The sequence below is a fragment of the Scyliorhinus canicula genome, chromosome 6 (genome assembly GCF_902713615.1).
Source record: "Scyliorhinus canicula chromosome 6, sScyCan1.1, whole genome shotgun sequence".
Lineage (NCBI taxonomy): Eukaryota > Metazoa > Chordata > Chondrichthyes > Carcharhiniformes > Scyliorhinidae > Scyliorhinus > Scyliorhinus canicula.
The window spans coordinates 960492-987319 of NC_052151.1; the positions used below are offsets into that span (position 1 = coordinate 960492).

General features: G+C 55.2%; 1 protein-coding gene across 1 annotated transcript in view; it reads right to left on the reverse strand.

Moving 5' to 3' along the window:
- LOC119966907 (phosphofurin acidic cluster sorting protein 1-like) overlaps nucleotides 1-26828 on the reverse strand; it is a 268465-nt gene that overhangs the window by 157527 nt on the left and 84110 nt on the right. Inside the window, exons 11-12 of the mRNA XM_038798864.1 lie at nucleotides 25617-25710; nucleotides 24680-24760 (exon numbers count right to left, since the gene is read on the reverse strand). Of these exons, the coding sequence (XP_038654792.1) occupies nucleotides 24680-24760; nucleotides 25617-25710 (175 nt within the window). The remainder of the gene's footprint in view (nucleotides 1-24679; nucleotides 24761-25616; nucleotides 25711-26828) is intronic.

The window sequence follows — 26828 nt, forward strand, 5'->3', positions numbered from 1 at the left end:
CACGTGGCTGCCGTCTCCATGCGGCGCATTGCCATGGTGCCGTCTCCGTGCCGGCGCATGCCATGGTGGCCACCTCCGTGCCGGCGCATGCCATGGTGGCCACCTCCGTGCCAGTGCATGCCATGGTGGCCATCTCCATGCCGGTGCATGCGCGTGGTGGCCGTCTCCATGCCGGTGCATGCACGTGGTGGCCGTCTCCGTGCCAGTGCATGCCATGGTGGCCATCTCCATGCCGGTGCATGCGCGTGGTGGCCGTCTCCACGTCGGCGCATGCGCGTGGTGGCCATCTCCATGCCGGTGCATGCGCGTGGTGGCCGTCTCCATGCCGGTGCATGCCATGGTGGCCGTCTCCGTGCCAGTGCATGCCATGGTGGCCGTCTCCATGCCGGTGCATGCCATGGTGGCCGTCTCCATGCCGGTGCATGCCATGGTGGCCGTCTCCATGCCGGTGCATGCCATGGTGGCCGTCTCCGTGCCAGTGCATGCCATGGTGGCCGTCTCCATGCCGGTGCATGCACGTGGTGGCCGTCTCCGTGCCGGTGCATGCCATGGTGGCCATCTCCATGCCGGTGCATGCCATGGTGGCCGTCTCCGTGCCGGCGCATGCGCGTGGTGGCCGTCTCCATGCCGGCGCATGCCATGGTGGCCGTCTCCATGCCGGTGCATGCCATGGTGGCCGTCTCCATGCCGGTGCATGCACATGGTGGCCGTCTCCGTGCCAGTGCATGCCATGGTGGCCATCTCCATGCCGGTGCATGCCATGGTGGCCGTCTCCGTGCCGGCGCATGCGCGTGGTGGCCGTCTCCATGCCGGTGCATGCGCGTGGTGGCCGTCTCCATGCCGGTGCATGCACGTGGTTGCCGTCTCCATGCCGGTGCATGCCATGGTGGCCGTCTCCATGCCGGTGCATGCACGTGGTGGCCGTCTCCGTGCTGGCGCATGCGCGTGGTGGCCGTCTCCATGCCGGTGCATGCCATGGTGGCCGTCTCCGTGCCAGTGCATGCCATGGTGGCCGTCTCCATGCCGGTGCATGCCATGGTGGCCGTCTCCATGCCGGTGCATGCCATGGTGGCCGTCTCCATGCCGGTGCATGCCATGGTGGCCGTCTCCGTGCCAGTGCATGCCATGGTGGCCGTCTCCATGCCGGTGCATGCACGTGGTGGCCGTCCCCGTGCCGGTGCATGCCATGGTGGCCATCTCCATGCCGGTGCATGCCATGGTGGCCGTCTCCGTGCCGGCGCATGCCATGGTGGCCGTCTCCATGCCGGTGCATGCCATGGTGGCCGTCTCCATGCCGGTGCATGCACATGGTGGCCGTCTCCGTGCCAGTGCATGCCATGGTGGCCATCTCCATGCCGGTGCCTGCCATGGTGGCCGTCTCCGTGCCGGCGCATGCGCGTGGTGGCCGTCTCCATGCCGGTGCATGCGCGTGGTGGCCGTCTCCATGCCGGTGCATGCACGTGGTTGCCGTCTCCATGCCGGTGCATGCCATGGTGGCCGTCTCCATGCCGGTGCATGCACGTGGTGGCCGTCTCCGTGCTGGCGCATGCGCGCGGTGGCCGTTCTCCATGCCGGTGGCATGCGCGTGGTGGCCATCTCCATGCCGGTGCAATGCCATGGTGGCCGTCTCCATGCCGGTGCATGCGCGTGGTGGCCATCTCCATGCCGGTGCATGCCATGGTGGCCGTCTCCATGCCGGTGCATGCACGTGGTGGCCGTCTCCGTGCTGGCGCATGCGCGTGGTGGCCGTCTCCATGCCGGTGCATGCGCGTGGGCCTTCTCCATGCCGGGCATGGCGTGGGGCCATCTCCATGCCGGTGCATGCGGTGGGTCTCCATGCGGTGCATGGTGGCCGTCTCCATGCCGGTGCATGCACGTGGTGGCCGTCTCCGTGCTGGCGCATGCGCGTGGTGGCCGTCTCCATGCCGGTGCATGCGGTGGTGGCCATCTCCATGCCGGTGCATGGTGGTGCCGTCTCCATGCCGGTGCATGGGTGGCCGTCTCCATGCCGGTGCATGCGCGTGGTGGCCATCTCCATGCCGGTGCATGCCATGGTGGCCGTCTCCATGCCGGTGCATGCACATGGTGGCCGTCTCCGTGCCGGTGCATGCCATGGTGGCCGTCTCCATGCCGGTGCATGCGCGTGGTGGCCGTCTCCGTGCTGGTTCGGAGCAACATGCCGGAGATCTACAGCGGGCCCGTGCGGAATGAGGTAGGCCCCCTCCAGATCACAGGCGCCTGCCGATCGGAAGCCCCCGATCGCGAGCCTAGACGCCGTGGAGGCACCCCCGGAGTCAGATACCCCCCCCCCCCCCCCCCGGACAACCAGCGCGGCCGCGGATCCGAGCTCCCGCCGGGTGGTACCAGGTTGGAACCATGCCGGCGGTACTCGGTGAATGTTCTGCCGGTCGCCCGCAGAGATTTGCCGCAGGGGCCTCTTTCAGCGGCACCCGACCGGCACCATGGCGACCGCACGGACGCGATTGGCATCCATTCTCCGGTTGCTGGAGATTCGCGTCCCGCCGTCGGAGCGGCGTGGCGGGAATCTCCCGCGTCCCCGCCGATTCTCCGATCCGACGCCGGCTCGGTGAATCCCGCCCAATATGTATCACAAAAAAAGGGGGATGTAGTGATCTCTGTATATGTACATACATGATGGGTTAATGTGTAGTCAGTACAGTTAGAAGATCACTAGAGGACAACACTAACAGGGAGTATAAATGCAAGCTCAAACTGTTTTCCCGCTCTCTTCGGGTATGTTGTGACTAGAGAACAGAAGTATAGTTAGCTCAGAGTGCAAAGTATAATATTCATAGTTAATCTAATTCTATCTTGTTTAATTTAACTACAGTAAAAGTAAAAGTATTGAAGAATCGAACTCGCAAATTAATTGATTAGTTACTCAATTAATTATTTGTTATCACTGGACAACTTTGAGTATTCATCATCATCAAAGTTAAGAGCAACTCAGCATAAACAAATGAGTAACATATATTACTCCAAGTAACATAACAGATAGGGCAGCATGGTGGCGCAGTGGTAGCACTGCAGTCTCATGGCGCTGAGGTCCCAGGTTCGATCCCAGCTCTGGGTCACTGTCCGTGTGGAGTTTGCACATTCTCCCCGTGTTTGCGTGGGTTTCGCCCCCACAACCCAAAGATGTGCAGGGTAGGTGGATTGGCCACGCTAAATTGCCCCTTAAATTGGAAAAAATGAATTGGGGATTCTAAATTTATTTTTAAAAAGTAATATAACAGATTTTTCCACATGTTTGAAAAAACTAGAAGCAGAGGACACAATCTCAGACTAAAGGGACGATCCTTTAAAACAGAGATGAAGAGGAATTTCTTCAGCCAGAGGGTGGTGAATCTGTGGAACTCTTTGCCGCAGAAGGCTGTGGAGGCCAAATCATTGAGTGTCTTCAAGACAGAGATAGATAGGTTCTTGATTAATAAGGGGATCAGGGGTTATGGGGAGAAGGCAGGAGAATGGGGATGAGAAACATATCAGCCATGATTGAATGGTGGAGCAGACTCGATGGGCCGAGTGGCCTAATTCTGCTCCAATGTCTAATGGTTTTATCAATCTTTTTGACTTTAAATATCTATAGAACCTTTTGCAGTCAGTTTTTATGTTCCCTTCTAGTTTACTTTCAAATTTTCCCCATCTTAATCAATCTTATCACCAAGATGGCGCCAGTGCATGGTGACTCTCTGCGAGCTCTCTCACACAGATCCTCTTCCTACTTCTACAATAAAAGTACTAATCTCTTCAAACTTAATTCTAACACTAACATTATCACTGACCTTTCTCTTTTCATCCGATGCCTGTGTCTATGTATTTACACTGTGTATTTTATGTTTGCCCTGTATTTATTTTATTTTCAGTACGGAATGATCTGTCTGAGCTGTACGCAGGATAATACTTGTCACTGTAACTCGGTACACATGACAATAAACCAATCCAATCCAATCCCTTGGTCTGCCTATGCTGAATTTTAAACTGTTCCCAATCCCCAGCTCAATTGTTTTTTCTTGCTAATTTGTTTGTCTCTTCTTTGAATCTAACACTATCTCTAATTTCCCTTGTAAGCCATGGTTTGGCCACAGTTCCTTTCTACTCTTGCGCCAAATAGGAATAAACAACTATTAGAGTTCACCTACTCGTTCCTTGAATGCTGCCATTGTCTGTCCACTGTCCTTCCTTTCAGTAATGTTTCCCAGTCCGTCATAGCCAGCTCATGCCTCGTACTATCATAGTTTACCTTTACTGAGGTTCAGGACCCTGGTCTCAGAATCAACTACCTCACTATCCACCTTGATAAAGAATTCTACCATATGATGGGCACTCATCCCCAAGGATTCTCTCACAACCAGGTTGCCAACCAAACCTTTCCCATTGCACAGCATCCAGTCCAAGATGGTCTGTTCCCTTATTGGTTCCTCAACCTATCGGTCCAGAAAACCATCCCGTACACACTCCAGAAATTCCTCCTCTATTGTACTGTGACTAATGTGAGCCACCCAAACTATACGCAGATTAAATCACCCATAATCAGAGATGTTCCTTTATCATGTATCTCTGATTTTCTGTCTAATAATAATAATCTTTATTAGTGTCACAAGTCGGCTTACATTAACACTGCAATGAAGTTACTGTGAAAAGCCCCTAGTCGCCACATTCCAGCACCTGTTCGGGTCACAGAGGGAGAATTCAGAATGTCCAATTCACCTAACAGCACATCTTTCGGGACTTGTAGGAGGAAACCGGAGCACCCGGAGGAAACCCCGCACACACGGGGCGAGCGTGCAGACTCCGCACAGACAGTGACCGAAGCTGGGAATCAAAACTGGGCCCGCGCTGTGAAGCAACAGTGCCAACCACTGTGCTACCATGCCACCCATGTATTCTGATATCTAATGCTATTCCAATATATAATGCTATTCCTAACATTACCATTGCAGTTTGGGGGTCTGTATACTACCCCTACAAATGTTTTTTGCCCCTTGGTGTTTCTTAACTCCACCCAGACAGATTCCACATCATCTTTCCTCAATATTGTATCGATATTTTCTTCAATAAACAATGCAACGCCTGCCATGTTAGTTAAAACTGCAAGACCTCACAATCTATCTGTCGCAGGGCAGTAAGGAGAACTTTACAGTGTCGCAGGGTAGTAAGGAGATCTTTGCAGCGTCGCAGGGTAATAAGGAGATCTTTGCAGTGTCGCAGGGTAGTAAGGAGATCTTTGCAGCGTCGCAGGGTAATAAGGAGATCTTTGCAGTGTCGCAGGGTAGTAAGGAGAACGTTACAGTGTTGCAGGGTAGTAAGGAGATCTTTGCGGTGTCGCAGGGTAATAAGGAGATCTTTGCAGTGTCGCAGATGGTAGTAAGGAGAACTTTGCAGTGTCGTAGGGTAGTAAGGAAATCTTTGCAGTGTCGTAGGATAGTAAGGAGAACTTTGCAGTGTCGCAGGGTAGTAAGGAAATCTTTGCAGTGTCGCAGGGTAGTAAGGAGGTCTTTGCAGTGTCGCAGGGTAATAAGGAGAACTTTGCAGTGTTGCAGGGTAGTAAGGAGATCTTTGCAGTGTTGCAGGGTAATAAGGAGATCTTTGCAGTGTCGCAGGGTAATAAGGAGAACTTTGCAGTGTCGCAGGGTAATAAGGAGAACTTTGCAGTGTTGCAGGGTAGTAAGGAGATCTTTGCTGTGTCACAGGGGAGTAAGGAGATCTTTGCAGTGTCGCAGGGTAATAAGGAGAACTTTGCAGTGTCGCAGGGTAATAAGGAGAACTTTGCAGTGTCGCAGGGTAGTAAGGAGATCTTTGCAGTGTCACAGGGGAGTAAGGAGATCTTTGCTGTGTCACAGGGGAGTAAGGAGATCTTTGCAGTGTCGCAGGGTAATAAGGAGAACTTTGCAGTGTCGCAGGGTAGTAAGGAGATCTTTGCAGTGTCGCAGGGTAGTAAGGAGATCTTTGCAGTGTCGCAAGGTATTAAGGAGATCTTTGCAGTGTTGCAGGGTAATAAGGAGAACTTTGCAGTGTCGCAGGGTAATAAGGAGATCTTTGCAGTGTCGCAGGGTAGTAAGGAGATATTTGCAGTGTTGCAGGGAAATAAGGAGATCTTTGCAGTGTCGCAGGGTAGTAAGGAGATCTTTGCAGTGTCGCAGGGTAGTAAGGAGATCTTTGCAGTGTCGCAGGGTAATAAGGAGAACTCTGCAGTGTCGCAGGGTAATAAGGAGATCATTGCTGTGTCGCAGGGTAGTAAGGAGATCTTTGCAGTGTTGCAGGGTAGTAAGGAGATCTTTGCAGTGTTGCAGGGAAATAAGGAGAACTTTGCTGTGTCGCAGGGTAGTAAGGAGATCTTTGCAGTGTTGCAGGGTAGTAAGGAGAACTTTGCAGTGTTGCAGAGTAGTAAGGAGATCTTTGCAGTGTCGCAGGGTAATAAGGAGAACTTTGCAGTGTTGCAGGGTAATAAGGAGATCTTTGCAGTGTCGCAAGGTAGTAAGGAGATCTTTGCAGTGTCGCAGGGTAGTAAGGAGATCTTTGCAGTGTTGCAGGGTAATAAGGAGATCTTTGCAGTGTCGCAGGGTAATAAGGAGATCTTTGCAGTGTTGCAGGGTAATAAGGAGATCTTTGCAGTGTCGCAGGGTAGTAAGGAGATCTTTGCAGTGTTGCAGATGGTAGTAAGGAGATCTTTGCGGTGTCGCAGGGTAGTAAGGAGATCTTTGCAGTGTCACAGGGTAATAAGGAGATCTTTGCAGTGTCGCAAGGTAGTAAGGAGATCTTTGCAGTGTCGCAGGGTAGTAAGGAGATCTTATTAGTGTTGCAGATGGTAGTAAGGAGATCTTTGCAGTGTCGCAGATGGTAATAAGGAGATCTTTGCAGTGTCGCAGGGTAGTAAGGAGATCTTTGCAGTGTCGCAGGGTAGTAAGGAGATCTTTGCAGTGTTGCAGGGTAGTAAGGAGATCTTTGCGGTGTTGCAGGGTAATAAGGAGATCTTTGCAGTGTTGCAGGGTAGTAAGGAGATCTTTGCTGTGTCACAGGGTAGTAAGGAGATCTTTGCAGTGTTGCAGGGTAGTAAGGAGATCTTTGCGGTGGCGCAGGGTAATAAGGAGAACTTTGCAGTGTCGCAGGGTAATAAGGAGAACTTTGCAGTGTCGCAGGGTAGTAAGGAGATCTTTGCAGTGTCGCAGGGTAATAAGGAGATCTTTGCGGTGTCGCAGGGTAATAAGGAGATCTTTGCGGTGTCGCAGATGGTAATAAGGAGATCTTTGCAGTGCCGCAGGGTAGTAAGGAGATCTTTGCAGTGTTGCAGGGTAGTAAGGAGATCTTTGCGGTGTTGCAGGGTAATAAGGAGATCTTTGCAGTGTTGCAGGGTAGTAAGGAGATCTTTGCTGTGTCACAGGGTAGTAAGGAGATCTTTGCAGTGTTGCAGGGTAGTAAGGAGATCTTTGCGGTGGCGCAGGGTAATAAGGAGAACTTTGCAGTGTCGCAGGGTAGTAAGGAGATCTTTGCAGTGTCGCAGGGTAATAAGGAGATCTTTGCGGTGTCGCAGGGTAATAAGGAGATCTTTGCGGTGTCGCAGATGGTAATAAGGAGATCTTTGCAGTGTCGCAGGGTAGTAAGGAGATCTTTGCAGTGCCGCAGGGTAGTAAGGAGATCTTTGCAGTGCCGCAGGGTAGTAAGGAGATCTTTGCAGTGTTGCAGGGTAATAAGGAGATCTTTGCAGTGTTGCAGGGTAGTAAGGAGATCTTTGCTGTGTCACAGGGTAGTAAGGAGATCTTTGCAGTGTTGCAGGGTAGTAAGGAGATCTTTGCGGTGGCGCAGGGTAATAAGGAGAACTTCGCAGTGTCGCAGGGTAATAAGGAGATCATTGCTGTGTCGCAGGGTAATAAGGAGATCTTTGCAGTGTCGCAGGGTAGTAAGGAGATCTTTGCAGTGCCGCAGGGTAGTAAGGAGATCTTTGCAGTGTTGCAGGGTAGTAAGGAGATCTTTGCGGTGTTGCAGGGTAATAAGGAGATCTTTGCTGTGTCACAGGGTAGTAAGGAGATCTTTGCAGTGTTGCAGGGTAGTAAGGAGATCTTTGCGGTGGCGCAGGGTAATAAGGAGAACTTTGCAGTGTCGCAGGGTAATAAGGAGAACTTTGCAGTGTCGCAGGGTAGTAAGGAGAACTTTGCGGTGTTGCAGGGTAATAAGGAGATCTTTGCAGTGTTGCAGGGTAGTAAGGAGATCTTGCTGTGTCACAGGGTAGTAAGGAGATCTTTGCAGTGTTGCAGGGTAATAAGGAGATCTTTGCGGTGGCGCAGGGTAATAAGGAGAACTTTGCAGTGTCGCAGGGTAATAAGGAGATCTTTGCGGTGTCGCAGGGTAATAAGGAGATCTTTGCGGTGTCGCAGGGTAATAAGGAGAACTTTGCAGTGTCGCAGGGTAATAAGGAGATCTTTGCGGTGTCGCAGGGTAATAAGGAGATCTTTGCGGTGTCGCAGGGTAATAAGGAGAACTTTGCGGTGTCGCTGGGTAATAAGGAGATCTTTGCGGTGTTGCAGGGTAGTAAGGAGAACTTTGCAGTGTCGCAGGGTAGTAAGGAGAACTTTGCAGTGTCGCAGGGCTGGGTTTGCCTTTATTGTTCCCGGTATCTAGGTCGACGGTGGGTCATCTGCCCAGTTTCATTCCTGATCCAATTTTCTGTAGCGGTTTGATACAACTGAGCGGCCATTTCGTGGGCATGCATGAGTCAACTTCATCTCAGTACTGGGACCGAGCTGCAGGAGTTCCTCAGCATAGTGACTGAGGCCCAACCACCGTCAACTGCTTCATAATGACCTTCCCTGCATCATCAGACCAGAAATGGGAATGTTCATAGGATTTCTACCGGTGCCACGTGCAAGTGAGGCAAGGAACGGAGCGAGTGCAGCTGAACACATGGATACAGGGCTGGTGCAGGAGGGAAGACTTCAGATATGTGGATCATTGGGATATCTTCTGGGGAAGTAGGTACCTGTACATGAAGGACGGATTGCATCTAAACTGGAGGGGCACCAATATCCTGGGTGGGAGGTTTGCTAGAGCTCTTCGGGGGGTTTAAACTAGTTTGGCAGGGGGATGGGAACCAGAGTTATGGATCAGAGGATAGGGTAGCTGTTGAACAGACAGAAATAGTCTGCAGCCAGTCTGTGAGGAAGGATAGACAGTTGATAGGGCAAAATTACACTCAGTGGAATGGGTTAAAGTGTATCTGTTTCAATGCAAGGAGTGTCAGGAATAAGGGAGATGAATTTAGAACATGGATCAGTACTTGGAACTGCGATGTTGTGGCCATTACGGAGACATGGATTTCACAGAGGCAGGAATGGTTGTTAGATGTTCCGGGGTTTAGATATTTTCAGAGGAATAGGGAGGGAGGTAAAAGAGGAAGGGGGAGTGGCACTGTTAATTAGGGAGTGCATCACAGCTGCAGCAAAGGAGGTAGTAGGGGAGGATTTGTCTACTGAGTCAGTATGGGGGGGAAGTCAGAAACAAGAAAAGAGCAGTCACTTTATTGGGAGTTTTCTATAGGCCCTCCAAAAGCAGCAGAGACATGGAGGAACAGATTGGGTGGCAGATCTTGGAAAGGTGGAGAAGTAACAGAGTTGTTGCCATGGGTTACTTCAACTTCCCTAATATTGACTGGAACCTCCTTACTGCAAATGGTTTGGATGGAGCAGATTTTGTCAGGTATGTACAGGAAGGATTCCTGACTCAATGTGTAGATTGTCTGACTAAGGGAGAGGCCATATTGGACTTGGTGCTCGGCAACGAACCAGACCAGGTGTCAGATGTCTCGGTGGAAGAGCATTTCGGTGACAGTGACCACAACTCCTTGACCTTTACCATAGTCATGGAGAGGGATAGGAACAGGCAGTACGGGAAGGTATTTAATTGGGAAAGGGGAAATTATATTGCTATTAGACAGGAGCTGAGGAGCATAAAGTGGGAACAATTGTTCTTGAGGAAATGCACAACAGTAATGTGGGGATTGTTTAAGGAGCCCTTGCTGCGAGTGCTGGATAGTTTTGTCCCACTGAGACGAGGAAGGAATGGTAAGGTGAAGGAGCCTTGGATGACAAGAGAAGTGGAGCTTCTAGTCAAGAGGAAGAAGGAAAATAAGGTTGAGGAATACATAAGGTTGAGGAAGCAAGGATCTGACTCGGTTCTAGAGGGTTACAAGGTAGCCAGGAAAGAACTCCAAAATGGACTGAGGAGAGCTAGAAGGGGGCACGAAAAAGCCCTGGCGGGAAGGATTAGGGAAAATCCCAAAGTGTTCCACACTTATGTGAGAAATAAGAGGATGATCAGAGTGAGAGTCGGGACGATCAGGGATAGTGCAGGGAACTTGTGCCTAGAGTCTGAATAGATGGGGAAGGCCCTAAATGAATACTTTGCTTCAGTATTCACGAGAGAGAGGGACCTTGTTGCCCATGAGAACAGTGTGAACCAGGTTAATAGGCTCAAACAGGTTGATATTAAGAAGGAGGATGTGCTGGAAATTTTGAAAAGCATCAGGATAGATAAGTCCCCTGGGCCTGATGGGATATACCCAAGGTTACTACGGAAGCGAGGGAGGAGATTTCTGCGCTGTTCGCGATTAACTTTGCATCCTCGCTCTCCACTGGAGTAGTACCGGATGATTGGAGGGAGGCGAATGTTGTTCCCCTGTTCAAGAAAGGGAATAGGGAACTCCCTGGGAATTACAGACCCATCAGTCTTACGTCTATGGTGAGCAACATATTGGAAAGGATTCTGAGAGATCGGATTTATGATTATTTAGAAAAACATAGTTTGATTAAAGATAGTCAGCATGGCTTTATGAGGGGCAGGTCATGCCTCACAAGCCTCATTGAATTCTTTGAGGATGTGACGAGACACATTGATGAAGGTTGGGAAGTGGATGTGGTGTATATGGATTTCAGTAAGGCATTTGATAAGGTTCCCCATGGTAGGCTCATTCAGAAAGTTAGGGGGCATGGGGTGCAGGGAAATGTGGCTGTCTGGATACAGAATTGGCTGGCCGAAAGAAGACAGCGAGTGGTAGTGGATGGAAAGTATTCCGCCTGGAGGTCGGTGACCAGTGGTGTCCCGCGGGGATCTGTTCTGGGACCTCTGCTCTTTGTAGTTTTTATAAATGACTTGGATGAGGAAGTGGAAGGGTGGGTTAGTAAGTTTGCCGACGACACGAAGGTTGGTGGAGTTGTAGATAGTGTTGAGGGTTGTTGCAGATTACAACAGGACATTGACAGGATGCAGAGCTGGGCTGAGAAGTGGCAGAAGGAGTTCAATCTTGATAAATGTGAAGTGATTCATTTTGGAAAGTCGAATTTGAATGCTGAATACAGGGTTAAAGGCAGGATTCTTGGAAGTGTGGAGGAACAGAGGGATCTTGGGGTCCACGAACATAGATCCCTCAAAGTTGCCACCCAGGTTGATAGGGTTGTTAAGAAGGCGTATGGTGTACTGGCTTTCATTAACAGGGGGATTGAGTTTAAGAGCCGAGAGGTTTTGCTGCAGCTTTATAAAACTCTAGTTAGACCACACTTGGAATATTGTGTCCAGTTCTGGTCGCCTCATTATAGGAAGGATGTGGATGCTTTGGAGAGGGTACAGAGGAGATTTACCAGGATGCTGCCTGGACTGGAGGACATGTCTTATGAAGAAAGGTTGAGGGAGCTAGGGCTTTTCTCACTGGAGCGAAGAAGGAAGAGAGGTGACTTGATAGAGGTGTACAAGGTGATGAGAGGCATGGATAGAGTGGATAGCCAGAGACTTCTCCCCAGGATGGAAATGGCTGTCACAAGGGGACAGAATTTTAAGGTGGTTGGAAGAAGGTATAGGGGAGATGTCAGAGGTCGGTTCTTTACACAGAGAGTGGTGGGTGTGTGGAATGCACTGCCAGCAGAGGTGGTGGAGTCTGAGTCATTGGGGACATTTAAGCGACTCTTAGACAGGCACATGGACAGCAGTAAATTGAAGGGGTGTAGGTTAGGTTGATCTTAGATTAGGATAAATGGTCGGCACAACATCGTGGGCTGAAGGGCATGTCCTGTGCTGTACGGTTCTAAGTTCTATTTCTGCCCAATGATCAGCACTGCTCACATATTGAAGCTGTCCATACCCATATGCAGCAAGACCTGGACAACATTCACACTTGGGATGACAAGTGGCAACTCACATTCATATCATCGAGTCATCGACCTTTGCAGCACAGAAAGAGGCCCTTCGGCCCATCATGTCTGCACTGGCCACCAAGCACCCTAATCACTCTGATCCCATTTCCAACACTCGGCCTTGTGTGTTATGGAATTTCAAAAGCTCACCTAAATACTTGTTCAATGTTGTGAGGGTTCCCAACTCTACCGCCCTCTCAGGCAGCGAGTTCCAGATTCCCATCATCTTCTGGGTGAAAAGGTATTTCCTCAAATCCCCACGAAGCCTTAAATCTCTGCCCCCTGGTTATTGATCTTCAACTAAGGGGAAAGGTTTTTTTCCTATTCAGCCTATCTATGCACCTCATTATTCTGTACACCTCAGCCAGGTCTTCCCTCAGCCAGGCCCCCCTCAGCCAGGACCCCCCTCAGCCAGGTCCTCCCTCAGCCAGGACCACCTCAGCCACGACCCCCTCAGCCAGGCCCGCCTCAGCCAGGTCCTCCCTCAGCCAGGACCACCTCAGCCACGACCCCCTCAGCCAGGACCCCCTCAGCCAGGCCCCGTTCAGCCAGGCCCCCCTCAGCCAGGCCCCCCTCAGCCAGGACCAGCTCAGCCACGACCCCCTCAGCCAGGACCCCCTCAACCAGGCCCCCCTCAGCCAGGACCCCCTCAGCCAGGACCCCCTCAGCCAGGACCCCCCTCAGCCAAGACCCCCTCAGCCAGGCCCCCCTCAGCCAGGTCCTCCCTCAACCAGGCCCCCTTCTGCCAGGACCCCCTCAGCCAGGCCCCCCTCAGCCAGGCCCCCCTCAGCCAGGACCCCCCTCAGCCAGGCCCCCCTCAGCCAGGACCAAATCAGCCACGACCCCCTCAGCCAGGACCCCCTCAACCAGGCCCCCCTCAGCCAGGACCCCCTCAGCCACGACCCCCTCAGCCAGGACCCCCCCTCAACCAGGCCCCCCTCAGCCAGGACGCCCTCAGCCAGGACCCCCCTCAACTAGGACCCCCTCAGCCAGGCCCCCCCTCAGCCAGGACCCCCTCAGCCAGGACCCCCTCAGCCAGGACCCCCTCAGGCAGGACCCCCTCAGCCACGGCCCCCTCAGCCAGGTCCTCCCTCAGCCAGGACCCCCTCAGCCAGGACCTCCCTCAGCCAGGCCCCCCTCAGCCACGGCCCCCTCAGCCAGGACCCCCTCAACCAGGCCCCCCTCAGCCAGGACCCCCTCAGCCAGGACCTCCCTCAGCCAGGCCCCCCTCAGCCACGGCCCCCTCAGCCAGGACCCCCTAAACCAGGCCCCCCTCAGCCAGGACCTCCTCAGCCAGGACCCCGCTCAGCCAGATCCCCGCTCAGCCAGGACCCCCTCAGCCAGGACCCCCTCAGCCACGACCCCCTCAGCCAGACCCCCCTCAGCCAGGACCTCCTCAGCCAGGACCCCCTCAGCCAGGACCCCCTCAACCAGACCCCCCTCAGCCAGGACCCCCTCAGCCAGGATATCCTCAGCCAGGACCCCCTCAACCAGGCCCCCCTCAGCCAGGACCCCGCTCAGCCAGATCCCCCCTCAGCCAGGACCCCCTCAGCCAGGACCCCCTCAGCCAGGACCCCCTCAACCAGGCCCCCCTCAGCCAGGCCCCCCTCAGCCAGGACCCCCTCAGCCAGGACCCCCTGAACCAGGACCCCCTCAGCCAGGACCCCCATCAACCAGGCCCCCTTCAGCCAGGACCCCCCTCAGCCAGGCCCCCCTCAGCCAGGCCCCCCTCAGCCAGGCCCCCCTCAGCCAGGACCCCCCTCAGCCAGGCCCCCCTCAGCCAGGCCCCCCCTCAACCAGGACCCCCTCAGCCAGGCCCCCCTCAGCCAGGACCCCCTCAGCCAGGCCCCCCCTCAGCCAGGCCCCCCCTCAGCCAGGCCCCCCCTCAACCAGGCCCCCCTCAGCCAGGACCCCCCCTCAGACAGGCCCCCCCTCAACCAGGACCCCCTCAGCCGGGCCCCCCTCAGCCAGGACCCCCTCAGCCAGGCCCCCCTCACTCACCCAGGACCCCCCCCCCCCCCCCAGCCAGGTCCCCTCTCAGCCAGGACCCCCTCAACCAGGCCCCCCTCAGCATGGACCCCCTCAGCCAGGCCCCCCCTCAGCCAGGCCCCCCCTCAGCCAGGTCCCCTCTCAGCCAGGCCCCCCCTCAGCCAGGCCCCCCCTCAACCAGGCCCCAATCAGCCAGAACCCCCTCAACCAGGCCCCCCTCAGCATGGACCCCCTCAACCAGGCCCCCCTCAGCCAGGACCCCCCCTCAGACAGGCCCCCCCTCAACCAGGACCCCCTCAGCCGGGCCCCCCTCAGCCAGGACCCCCTCAGCCAGGCCCCCCTCACTCACCCAGGACCCCCCCCCCCCCCCCCCCAGCCAGGTCCCCTCTCAGCCAGGACCCCCTCAACCAGGCCCCCCTCAGCATGGACCCCCTCAGCCAGGCCCCCCCTCAGCCAGGCCTCCCCTCAGCCAGGTCCCCTCTCAGCCAGGCCCCCCCTCAGCCAGGCCCCCCCTCAACCAGGCCCCAATCAGCCAGAACCCCCTCAACCAGGCCCCCCTCAGCATGGACCCCCTCAACCAGGCCCCCCTCAGCCAGGCCCCCCTCAGCCAGGCCCCCCTCAGCCAGGCCCCCCTCAGCCAGGCCCCCCCTCAGCCAGGCCCCCCCTCAGCCAGGACCCCTCTCATCCAAGCCCCCCCTCAGCCAGGCCCCCCCTCAACCAGGCCCCCCTCAGCCAGGACCCCCCTCAGCCAGGCCCCCCCTCAACCAGGACCCCCCTCAACCAGGACTCCCTCAGCCAGGACCCCCTCAGCCAGGACCCCCTCAGCCAGGCCCCCCTCACTCACCCAGGACCCCCCCCCCCCCCCCCAGCCAGGTCCCCTCTCAGCCAGGACCCCCTCAGCCAGGACCCCCCTCAGCCAGGACCCCCCTCAACCAGGCCCCCCCCAGCCAGGACCCCCTCAGCCAGGACCCCCTCAGCCAGGACCCCTCTCAACCAGGCCCCCCTCAGCATGGACCCCCTCAACCAGGCCCCCCTCAGCCAGACCCCCCTCAGCCAGGTCCCCTCTCAGCCAGGTCCCCTCTGAGCCAGGACCCCCTCAGCCAGGCCCCCCCCCTCAGCCAGGCCCCCCTCAACCAGGCCCCCCTCAGCCAGACCCCCCTCAGCCAGGTCCCCTCTCAGCCAGGTCCCCTCTGAGCCAGGACCCCCTCAGCCAGGTCCCCTCTCAGCCAGGCCCCAATCAGCCAGAACCCCCTCAACCAGGCCCCCCTCAGCATGGACCCCCTCAACCAGGCCCCCCTCAGCCAGACCCCCCTCAGCCAGGACCCCCTCAGCCAGGTCCCCTCTCAGCCAGGTCCCCTCTAAGCCAGGACCCCCTCAGCCAGGCCCCCCTCAGCCAGGACCCCCTCAGCCAGGTCCCCTCTAAGCCAGGACCCCCTCAGCCAGGACACCCCCCTCAGCCAGGCCCCCCTCAGCCAGGCCCCCCTCTGAGCCAGGACCCCCCTCAGCCAGGCCCCCCTCAACCAGGACCCCCCTCAGCCAGGCCTCCCCTCAGCCAGGCCCCCCTCTGCCAGGACCCCCCTCAGCCAGGCCTCCCCTCAGCCAGGCCCCCCTCAGCCAGGTCCTCTCTCAGCCAGGACCCCCTCAACTAGCACCCCCCTCAGCCAGGTCCCCTCTGAGCCAGGTCCCCTCTGAGCCAGGACCCCCTCAACCAGGCCCCCCTCAGCATGGACCCCCTCAACCAGGCCCCCCTCAGCCAGACCCCCCTCAGCCAGGACCCCCTCAGCCAGGTCCCCTCTCAGCCAGGTCCCCTCTAAGCCAGGACCCCCTCAGCCAGGCCCCCCTCAGCCAGGACCCCCTCAGCCAGGTCCCCTCTAAGCCAGGACCCCCTCAGCCAGGACACCCCCCTCAGCCAGGCCCCCCTCAGCCAGGCCCCCCTCTGAGCCAGGACCCCCCTCAGCCAGGCCCCCCTCAACCAGGACCCCCCTCAGCCAGGCCTCCCCTCAGCCAGGCCCCCCTCAGCCAGGACCCCCCTCAGCCAGGCCTCCCCTCAGCCAGGCCCCCCTCAGCCAGGTCCTCTCTCAGCCAGGACCCCCCTCAACTAGCACCCCCCTCAGCCAGGTCCCCTCTGAGCCAGGTCCCCTCTGAGCCAGGACCCCCTCAGCCAGGCCCCCCTCAGCCAAGCCCCCCTCTGCCAGGACCCCCCTCAGCCAGGACCCCCCTCAGCCAGGCCCCCCTCAGCCAGGTCCCCTCTGAGCCAGGACCCCCTCAGCCAGGCCCCCCTCAGCCAGGCCCCCCTCAGCCAGGCCCCCCTCAGCCAGGACCCCCTCAGCCAGGACCCCCCCTCAGCCACGGCCCCCTCAGCAAGGCCCCCCTCAGCCAGGTCCCCTCTCAGCCAGGCCCCCCCTCAGCCAGGCCCCCCCTCAACCAGGCCCCCCTCAGCCAGGACCCCCCTCAGCCAGGCCCCCCTCAGCCAGGACCCCTCTGAGCCAGGCCCCCCCCCCCTCACCCAGGGCCCCCTCAGCCAAGACCCCCCCTCAGCCAGGCCCCCCTAAGCCAGTGCCCCCCTCAGCCAGGTCCCCCCTCACCCAGGCCCCCCTCAGCCAGGCCCCCCTCAGCCAGGCCCCTCTCAACCAGGCCCCCCTCAGCCAGGACCCCCTCCCTCACCCAGGACCCCCCTCAGCCAGTGTGTGACACAGTCACTGTCACCCTGCACACTCTGTGTAACACAGTCCCTGTCACCTTGCACAGTCTGTGTAACACAGTCACTGTCACCCTGCACAGTCTGTGTAACACAGTCCCTGTCACCCTGCACAGACTGAGTAACACAGTCCCTGTCACCCTGCACAGACTGAGTAACACAGTCCCTGTCACCCTGCACAGTCTGTGTAACACAGTCCCTGTCACCCTGCACAGACTGAGTAACACAGTCCCTGTCACCCTGCACAGACTGTGTAACACAGTCCCTGTCACCCTGCACAGACTGAGTAACACCGTCCCTGTCACCCTGCACAGTCTGTGTAACACAGTCCCTGTCACCCTGCACAGACTGAGTAACACAGTCCCTGTCACCCTGCACAGACTGAGTAACACAGTCCCTGTCACCCTGCACAGACTGAGTAACACAGTCCCTGTCACCTGCACAGACTGAGTAACACAGTCCCTGTCACCCTGCACAGACTGAGTAACACAGTCCCTGTCACCCTGCACAGTCTGTGTAACACAGTCCCTGTCACCCTGCACAGTCTGTGTAACACAGTCCCTGTCACCCTGCACAGTCTGTGTAACACAGTCCCTGTCACCCTGCACAGACTGAGTAACACAGTCCCTGTCACCTGCACAGACTGAGTAACACAGTCCCTGTCACCCTGCACAGACTGAGTAACACAGTCCCTGTGACCCTGCACAGACTGAGTAACACCGTCCCTGTCACCCTGCACAGTCTGTGTAACACCGTCCCTGTCACCCTGCACAGTCTGTGTAACACAGTCCCTGTCACCCTGCACAGACTGAGTAACACAGTCCCTGTCACCCTGCACACGCTGTGTAACACAGTCCCTGTCACTCTGCACAGACTGAGTAACACAGTCCCTGTCACCCTGCACAGTCTGTGTAACACAGTCCCTGTCACCCTGCACAGTCTGTGTAACACAGTCCCTGTCACCCTGCAGTCTGAGTAACACAGTCCGTGTCACCCTGCACAGCCTGTGTAACACAGTCCCTGTCACCCAGCACAGTCTGTGTAACACAGTCCCTGTCACCCTGCACAGTCTGTGTAACACAGTCCCTGTCACCCTGCACAGTCTGTGTAACACAGTCCGTGTCACCCTGCACAGTCTGTGTAACACAGTCTCTGTCACCCTGCACACTCTGTGTAACACAGTCCCTGTCACCCTGCACACTCTGTGTAACACAGTCCCTGTCACCCTGCACAGTCTGTGTAACACAGTCCCTGTCACCCTGCACAGACTGAGTAACACAGTCCCTGTCACCCTGCACAGTCTGAGTAACACAGTCCCTGTCACCCTGCACAGTCTGTTTAACACAGTCCCTGTCACCCTGCACAGTCTGTGTAACACAGTCCCTGTCACCCTGCACAGACTGAGTAACACAGTCCCTGTCACCCTGCACAGTCTGTGTAACACAGTCCCTGTCACCCTGCACAGTCTGTGTAGCACAGTCCCTGTCACTCTGCACAGTCTGTGTAACACAGTCCCTGTCACCCTGCACAGACTGTGTAACACAGTCCCTGTCACCCTGCACAGACTGAGTAACACAGTCCCCATCACCCTGCACACTCTGTGTAACACAGTCCCTGTCACCCTGCACAGTCTGTGTAACACAGTCCCTGTCACCCTGCACAGTCTGTGTAACAGTCCCTGTCACCCTGCACGCTCTGTGTAACACAGTCCCTGTCACCCTGCACAGTCTGTGTAACACAGTCCCTGTCACACTGCACACTCTGTGTAACACAGTCCCTGTCACCCTGCACACTCTGTGTAACACAGTCCCTGTCACCCTGCACAGACTGAGTAACACAGTCCCTGTGACCCTGCACAGACTGAGTAACACAGTCCCTGTCACCCTGCACAGTCTGTGTAACACAGTCCCTGTCACCCTGCAGTCTGAGTAACACAGTCCCTGTCACCCTGCACAGTCTGTGTAACACAGTCCCTGTCACCCTGCACAGCCTGTGTAACACAGTCCCTGTCACCCTGCACAGTCTGTGTAACACAGTCCGTGTCACCCTGCACAGCCTGTGTAACACAGTCCCTGTCACCCTGCACAGTCTGTGTAACACAGTCCCTGTCACCCTGCACAGTCTGTGTAACACAGTCCCTGTCACTCTGCACAGACTGAGTAACACAGTCCGTGTCACCCTGCACAGTCTGTGTAACACAGTCTCTGTCACCCTGCACACTCTGTGTAACACAGTCCCTGTCACCCTGCACACTCTGTGTAACACAGTCCCTGTCACCCTGCACAGTCTGTGTAACACAGTCCCTGTCACCCTGCACAGACTGAGTAACACAGTCCCTGTCACCCTGCACACTCTGTGTAACACAGTCCCTGTCACCCTGCACAGACTGAGTAACACAGTCCCTGTCACCCTGCACAGTCTGTATAACACAGTCCCTGTCACCCTGCACACTCTGTGTAACACAGTCCCTGTCACCCTGCACAGACTGAGTAACACAGTCCCTGTCACCCTGCACACTCTGTGTAACACAGTCCCTGTCACCCTGCACAGTCTGTGTAACACAGTCCCTGTCACCCTGCACACTCTGTGTAACACAGTCCCTGTCACCCTGCACAGACTGTGTAACACAGTCCCTGTCACACTGCACAGTCTGTGTAACAAAGTCCCTGTCACCCTGCACACTCTGTGTAACACAGTCCCTGTCACTCTGCACAGACTGAGTAACACAGTCCCTGTCACCGTGCACAGTCTGAGTAACACAGTCCCTGTCACCCTGCACAGACTGAGTAACACAGTCCCTGTCACCCTGCACAGTCTGAGTAACACAGTCCCTGTCACCCTGCACAGACTGAGTAACACAGTCCCTGTCACCCTGCACAGACTGAGTAACACAGTCCCTGTCACCCTGCACAGTCTGTGTAACGCAGTCCATGTCACCCTGCACAGACTGAGTAACACAGTCCCTGTCACCCTGCACAGTCTGTGTAACACAGTCCCTGTCACCCTGCACAGACTGAGTAACACAGTCCCTGTCACCCTGCACAGTCTGTGTAACACAGTCCCTGTCACGCTGCACAGTCTGTGTAACACAGTCCCTGTCACCCTGCACAGACTGAGTAACACAGTCCCTGTCACCCTGCACAGACTGAGTAACACAGTCCCTGTCATCCTGCACAGACTGAGTAACACAGTCCCTGTCACCCTGCAGTCTGTGTAACACAGTCCCTGTCACCCTGCACAGACTGAGTAACACAGTCCCTGTCACCCTGCACAGACTGAGTAACGCAGTCCCCATCACCCTGCACAGTCTGAGTAACACAGTCCCTGTCACCCTGCACAGACTGAGTAACACAGTCCCTGTCACCCTGCACAGACTGAGTAACACAGTCCCTGTCACCCTGCACAGTCTGTGTAACACAGTCCCTGTCACCCTGCACAGTCTGTGTAACACAGTCCCTGTCACCCTGCACAGACTGAGTAACACAGTCCGTGTCACCCTGCACAGACTGAGTAACACAGTCCCTGTCACCCTGCACAGTCTGAGTAACACAGTCCCTGTCACCCTGCACACTCTGTGTAACACAGTCCCTGTCACCCTGCACAGTCTGTGTAACACAGTCCCTGTCACCCTGCACAGACTGAGTAACACAGTCCCTGTCACCCTGCACAATCTGTGTAACACAGTCCCTGTCACCCTGCACAGACTGAGTAACACAGTCCCTGTCACCCTGCACAGACTGAGTAACACCGTCCCTGTCACCCTGCACAGACTGAGTAACACAGTCCGTGTCACCCTGCACAGTCTGTGTAACACAGTCCGTGTCACCCTGCACAGACTGAGTAACACCGTCCCTGTCACCCTGCACAGTCTGTGTAACACAGTCCCTGTCACCCTGCACAGACTGAGTAACACAGTCCCTGTCACCCTGCACAGTCTGTGTATCACAGTCCCTGTCACCCTGCACAGACTGAGTAACACAGTCCCTGTGACCCTGCACAGTCTGTGTAACACAGTCCCTGTGACCCTGCACAGACTGAGTAACACAGTCCCTGTCACCCTGCACAGACTGAGTAACACAGTCCCTGTCACCCTGCACACTCTGTGTAACACAGTCCCTGTCACCCTGCACAGACTGAGTAACACAGTCCGTGTCACCCTGCACAGTCTGAGTAACACCGTCCCTGTCACCCTGCACAGTCTGTGTAACACAGTCCCTGTCACCCTGCACAGTCTGTGTAACACAGTCCCTGTCACCCTGCACACTCTGTGTAACTTAGTCCCTGTGACCCTGCACACTCTGTGTAACATAGTCCCTGTCACCCTGCAGTCTGTGTAACACAGTCCCTGTCACCCTGCACAGTCTGTGTAACACCGTCCCTGTCACCCTGCACACTCTGTGTAACACAGTCCCTGTCACCCTGCACAGACTGAGTAACACAGTCCCTGTCACCCTGCACAGACTGAGTAACACAGTCCCTGTGACCCTGCACAGACTGAGTAACACAGTCCCTGTCACCCTGCACAGTCTGTGTAACACAGTCCCTGTCACCCTGCACAGACTGAGTAACACAGTCCCTGTCACCCTGCACAGACTGAGTAACACAGTCCCTGTCACCCTGCACAGTCTGTGTAACACAGTCCCTGTCACCCTGCACAGACTGAGTAACACAGTCCCTGTCACCCTGCACAGTCTGTGTAACACAGTCCCTGTCACCCTGCACAGTCTGTGTAACACAGTCCCTGTCACCCTGCACAGACTGAGTAACACAGTCCCTGTCACCCTGCAGTCTGAGTAACACAGTCCCTGTCACCCTGCACAGTCTGTGTAACACAGTCCCTGTCACCCTGCACAGACTGAGTAACACAGTCCCTGTCACCCTGCACAGACTGAGTAACACAGTCCCTGTCACCCTGCACACTCTGTGTAACACAGTCCCTGTCACCCTGCACAGACTGAGTAAGACAGTCCCTGTCACCCTGCACAGTCTGTGTAACACAGTCCCTGTCACTCTGCACAGACTGAGTAACACAGTCCCTGTCACCGTGCACAGTCTGAGTAACACAGTCCCTGTCACCCTGCACAGACTGAGTAACACAGTCCCTGTCACCCTGCACAGTCTGAGTAACACAGTCCCTGTCACCCTGCACAGACTGAGTAACACAGTCCCTGTCACCCTGCACAGTCTGTGTAACGCAGTCCCTGTCACCCTGCACAGACTGAGTAACACAGTCCCTGTCACCCTGCACAGTCTGTGTAACACAGTCCCTGTCACCCTGCACAGACTGAGTAACACAGTCCCTGTCAGCCTGCACAGACTGAGTAACACAGTCCCTGTCACCCTGCACACTCTGTGTAACACAGTCCCTGTCACCCTGCACAGACTGAGTAACACAGTCCCTGTCACCCTGCACACTCTGTGTAACACAGTCCCTGTCACCCTGCACAGACTGAGTAACACAGTCCCTGTCACCCTGCACAGTCTGTGTAACACAGTCCCTGTCACGCTGCACAGTCTGTGTAACACAGTCCCTGTCACCCTGCACAGACTGAGTAACACAGTCCCTGTCACCCTGCACAGACTGAGTAACACAGTCCCTGTCATCCTGCACAGACTGAGTAACACAGTCCCTGTCACCCTGCAGTCTGTGTAACACAGTCCCTGTCACCCTGCACAGACTGAGTAACACAGTCCCTGTCACCCTGCACAGACTGAGTAACGCAGTCCCCATCACCCTGCACAGTCTGAGTAACACAGTCCCTGTCACCCTGCACAGACTGAGTAACACAGTCCCTGTCACCCTGCACAGACTGAGTAACACAGTCCCTGTCACCCTGCACAGTCTGAGTAACACAGTCCGTGTCACCCTGCACAGACTGAGTAACACAGTCCCTGTCACCCTGCACAGTCTGAGTAACACAGTCCGTGTCACCCTGCACAGTCTGAGTAACACAGTCCGTGTCACCCTGCACAGTCTGTGTAACACAGTCCCTGTCACTCTGCACAGTCTGTGTAACACAGTCCCTGTCACCCTGCACTCTCTGTGTCACACAGTCCCTGTCACCCTGCACAGACTGAGTAACACAGTCCCTGTCACCCTGCACAGTCTGAGTAACACAGTCCCTGTCACCCTGCACACTCTGTGTAACACAGTCCCTGTCACCCTGCACAGACTGAGTAACACAGTCCCTGTCACCCTGCACAGTCTGAGTAACACAGTCCCTGTCACCCTGCACAGACTGAGTAACACAGTCCCTGTCACCCTGCACAGACTGAGTAACACAGTCCCTGTCACCCTGCACAGTCTGTGTAACACAGTCTCTGTCACCCTGCACAGACTGAGTAACACAGTCCCTGTCACCCTGCACTCTCTGTGTAACACAGTCCCTGTCACCCTGCACAGACTGAGTAACACAGTCCCTGTCACCCTGCACAGACTGAGTAACACCGTCCCTGTCACCCTGCACAGACTGAGTAACACAGTCCGTGTCACCCTGCACAGTCTGTGTAACACAGTCCGTGTCACCCTGCACAGACTGAGTAACACCGTCCCTGTCACCCTGCACAGTCTGTGTAACACAGTCCCTGTCACCCTGCACAGACTGAGTAACACAGTCCCTGTCACCCTGCACAGTCTGTGTATCACAGTCCCTGTCACCCTGCACAGACTGAGTAACACAGTCCCTGTGACCCTGCACAGTCTGTGTAACACAGTCCCTGTGACCCTGCACAGACTGAGTAACACAGTCCCTGTCACCCTGCACAGACTGTGTAACACAGTCCCTGTCACCCTGCACACTCTGTGTAACACAGTCCCTGTCACCCTGCACAGTCTGTGTAACACAGTCCCTGTCACCCTGCACAGACTGAGTAACACAGTCCGTGTCACCCTGCACAGTCTGAGTAACACCGTCCCTGTCACCCTGCACAGTCTGTGTAACACAGTCCCTGTCACCCTGCACAGTCTGTGTAACATAGTCCCTGTCACCCTGCAGTCTGTGTAACACAGTCTCTGTCACCCTGCACAGTCTGTGTAACACCGTCCCTGTCACCCTGCACACTCTGTGTAACACAGTCCCTGTCACCCTGCACAGACTGAGTAACACAGTCCCTGTCACCCTGCACAGACTGAGTAACACAGTCCCTGTCACCCTGCACAGACTGAGTAACACAGTCCCTGTCACCCTGCACAGTCTGTGTAACACAGTCCCTGTGACCCTGCACAGACTGAGTAACACAGTCCCTGTCACCCTGCACACGCTGTGTAACACAGTCCCTGTCACCCTGCACAGACTGAGTAACACAGTCCCTGTCACCCTGCACACTCTGTGTAACACAGTCCCTGTCACCCTGCACAGTCTGAGTAACACAGTCCCTGTGACCCTGCACAGACTGAGTAACACAGTCCCTGTCACCCTGCACTGTCTGTGTAACGCAGTCCCTGTCACCCTGCACACTCTGTGTAACACAGTCCCTGTCACCCTGCACAGACTGAGTAACACAGTCCCTGTCACCCTGCACAGACTGAGTAACACAGTCCCTGTCACCCTGCACTGTCTGTGTAACGCAGTCCCTGTCACCCTGCACACTCTGTGTAACACAGTCCCTGTCACCCTGCACAGACTGAGTAACACAGTCCCTGTCACCCTGCACAGTCTGAGTAACACAGTCCCTGTGACCCTGCACAGACTGAGTAACACAGTCCCTGTCACCCTGCACACTCTGTGTAACACAGTCCCTGTCACCCTGCACAGTCTGAGTAACATTGACAACGGCTCTGAAACATGTTGCTTACCAGGGACACAGCTTCGATACTCGTCTCTTCCTGCAGACTGGTGTTACTTGCATCCTTATTCTCTGCTGGACACTGTTCTGCCTGTCAAGGAAGAAAGGCAAGCGAGGCATTCCAGTGATTGTATTGTTTAAACCACTATCCTTCCATCTTATACTCCAGCAATTTGTAAATCACATAGTTACCACGGAATGGGAAAGATGAATTTATCAAAATGCAGGAGGCCAGTGTCCAGGCTGGATCAATAGTTTGACAATGTTGAACATGGCTCAGGTAGATCCAAACATCAGTTTGCCTGCTGGGATACCCAGCCATAGGGCACGATGAGAGGCAAGGAGTGGGGAGTGAGGATGACCACTTCAGAACGGACAGTGCAACATCGTTTGGATGAATACGTTTGAACTGGATAGACCATGGTTAGAACATGCTGTCCACATTTGTAGGTAAGGCCATTTATACCTTTGCAGTCCTGGTTGTGTGTTTGTCTTGTAATCCCCTTATATTGAGGGCAGCACGGTAGCATTGTGGATAGTACAATTGCTTCACAGCTCCAGGGTCGCAGGTTCGATTCCGGCTTGGGTCACTGTCTGTGCGGAGTCTGCACATCCTCCCCGTGTGTGCATGGGTTTCCTCCGGGTGCTCCGGTTTCCTCCCACAGTCCAAAGATGTGCAGGTTAGGTGGATTGGCCATGATAAATTGCCCTTAGTGTCCAAAATTGCCCTTAGTGTTGGGTGGGGTTACTGGGTTATGGGGATAGGGTGGAGGTGTTGACCTTGGGTAGGGTGCTCTTTCCAAGAGCCGGTGCAGACTCGATGGGCCGAATGGCCCCCTTCTGCACTGTAAATTCTATAATTCACTTACTACAGTGACTGTCTGGGCTGGGAGTGAAGCTCCATCAGTTCAAGAGAAAGTACATAAGTTATGCTTGGAGTGACTCACTGGGCTTCCTTGTTCCCTCGTTTGGCTCTTATGGCTCTGTAGGCTGACAATCTCGGTTTGCGAGCTGGAATGTGACATTCCTTCAAAAAATGGCCTGAAAGAAGGAGAAGAAAATGCACATTATCCTTTTCATATACATAGAGGAACAAACACAGACTGAGCTGTTTCTGTACCACATTCGAGCGAGGATGTGATGGATTAAGGAAACTTTCCTATTCACACTTTCTTTGATGCTGTCAGACGCTGGGTGCTGACCACTGATGTTGAAACAAGTGTTGCTAAGCGATATAGAGAGCATTGCGCCAAGAACGTTACCTCTTCTTGCGCAGCAGATTACCACATTCTTGAATGGGGGTTTCCAACATGGAACTACAGTGTTGTCATCAAACTGCCCAAGCAGCTAATCACACTAAAGGATTCCCACAGACAGCCAACCAGAAATTAAAAATCACTAAACTCAAATCAATTTTTAATAAATTAACCAGGACTGAAATCAAGATTGGGACATGAAAATGAAATGAAATGAAAATCGCTTATTGTCACGAGTAGGCTTCAAATGAAGTTACTGTGAAAAGGCCCTAGTCGTCACATTCCGGCGCCTGTTCGGGGAGGCTGTTACGGGAATCAAACCGTGCTGCTGGCCTGCCTTGGTCTGCTTTCAAAGCCAGCGATTTAGCCCTGTGCTAAACAGCCCCTGATGCATATATACGCAATACAAGGTGAGGCATCATAGAAGAATCATAGAATCCCTACAGTGCAGAAGGAGGCCATTTGGCCCATCGCGCTTGCATCGACCCTCTGAAAGAGTACTCTACCGAGGCCTGCGCCCCCCACCCTATCTCCGCAACACCACTTAACCGTTTTGGACACTAAGGGCAATTTATCATGGCCAATCCACCTAACCTGCACATATTTGGACTGTGGAACGAAAACAGAGCACCCAGAGGAAACCCACGCAGACACGGTGAGAAAGTGCAAACTCCACGCAGACAGTGACCCGAGGCTGGAATTGAACCCAGTCCCTGACACTGTGAGGTAGCAGTGCTAACCACTGTGCTACAAAAAGTATGTTCAAAATCAAATTATTAGTTATAATGGAAACGTTTACCTATCTCCGAATGTACAATTACTTCTGCAGGCCAGATCGATTGGTCAGAAACAGACACCGTGTCTGAAAGCACTTTACAGTCAATGCAGTGTGTTTAAACTCCA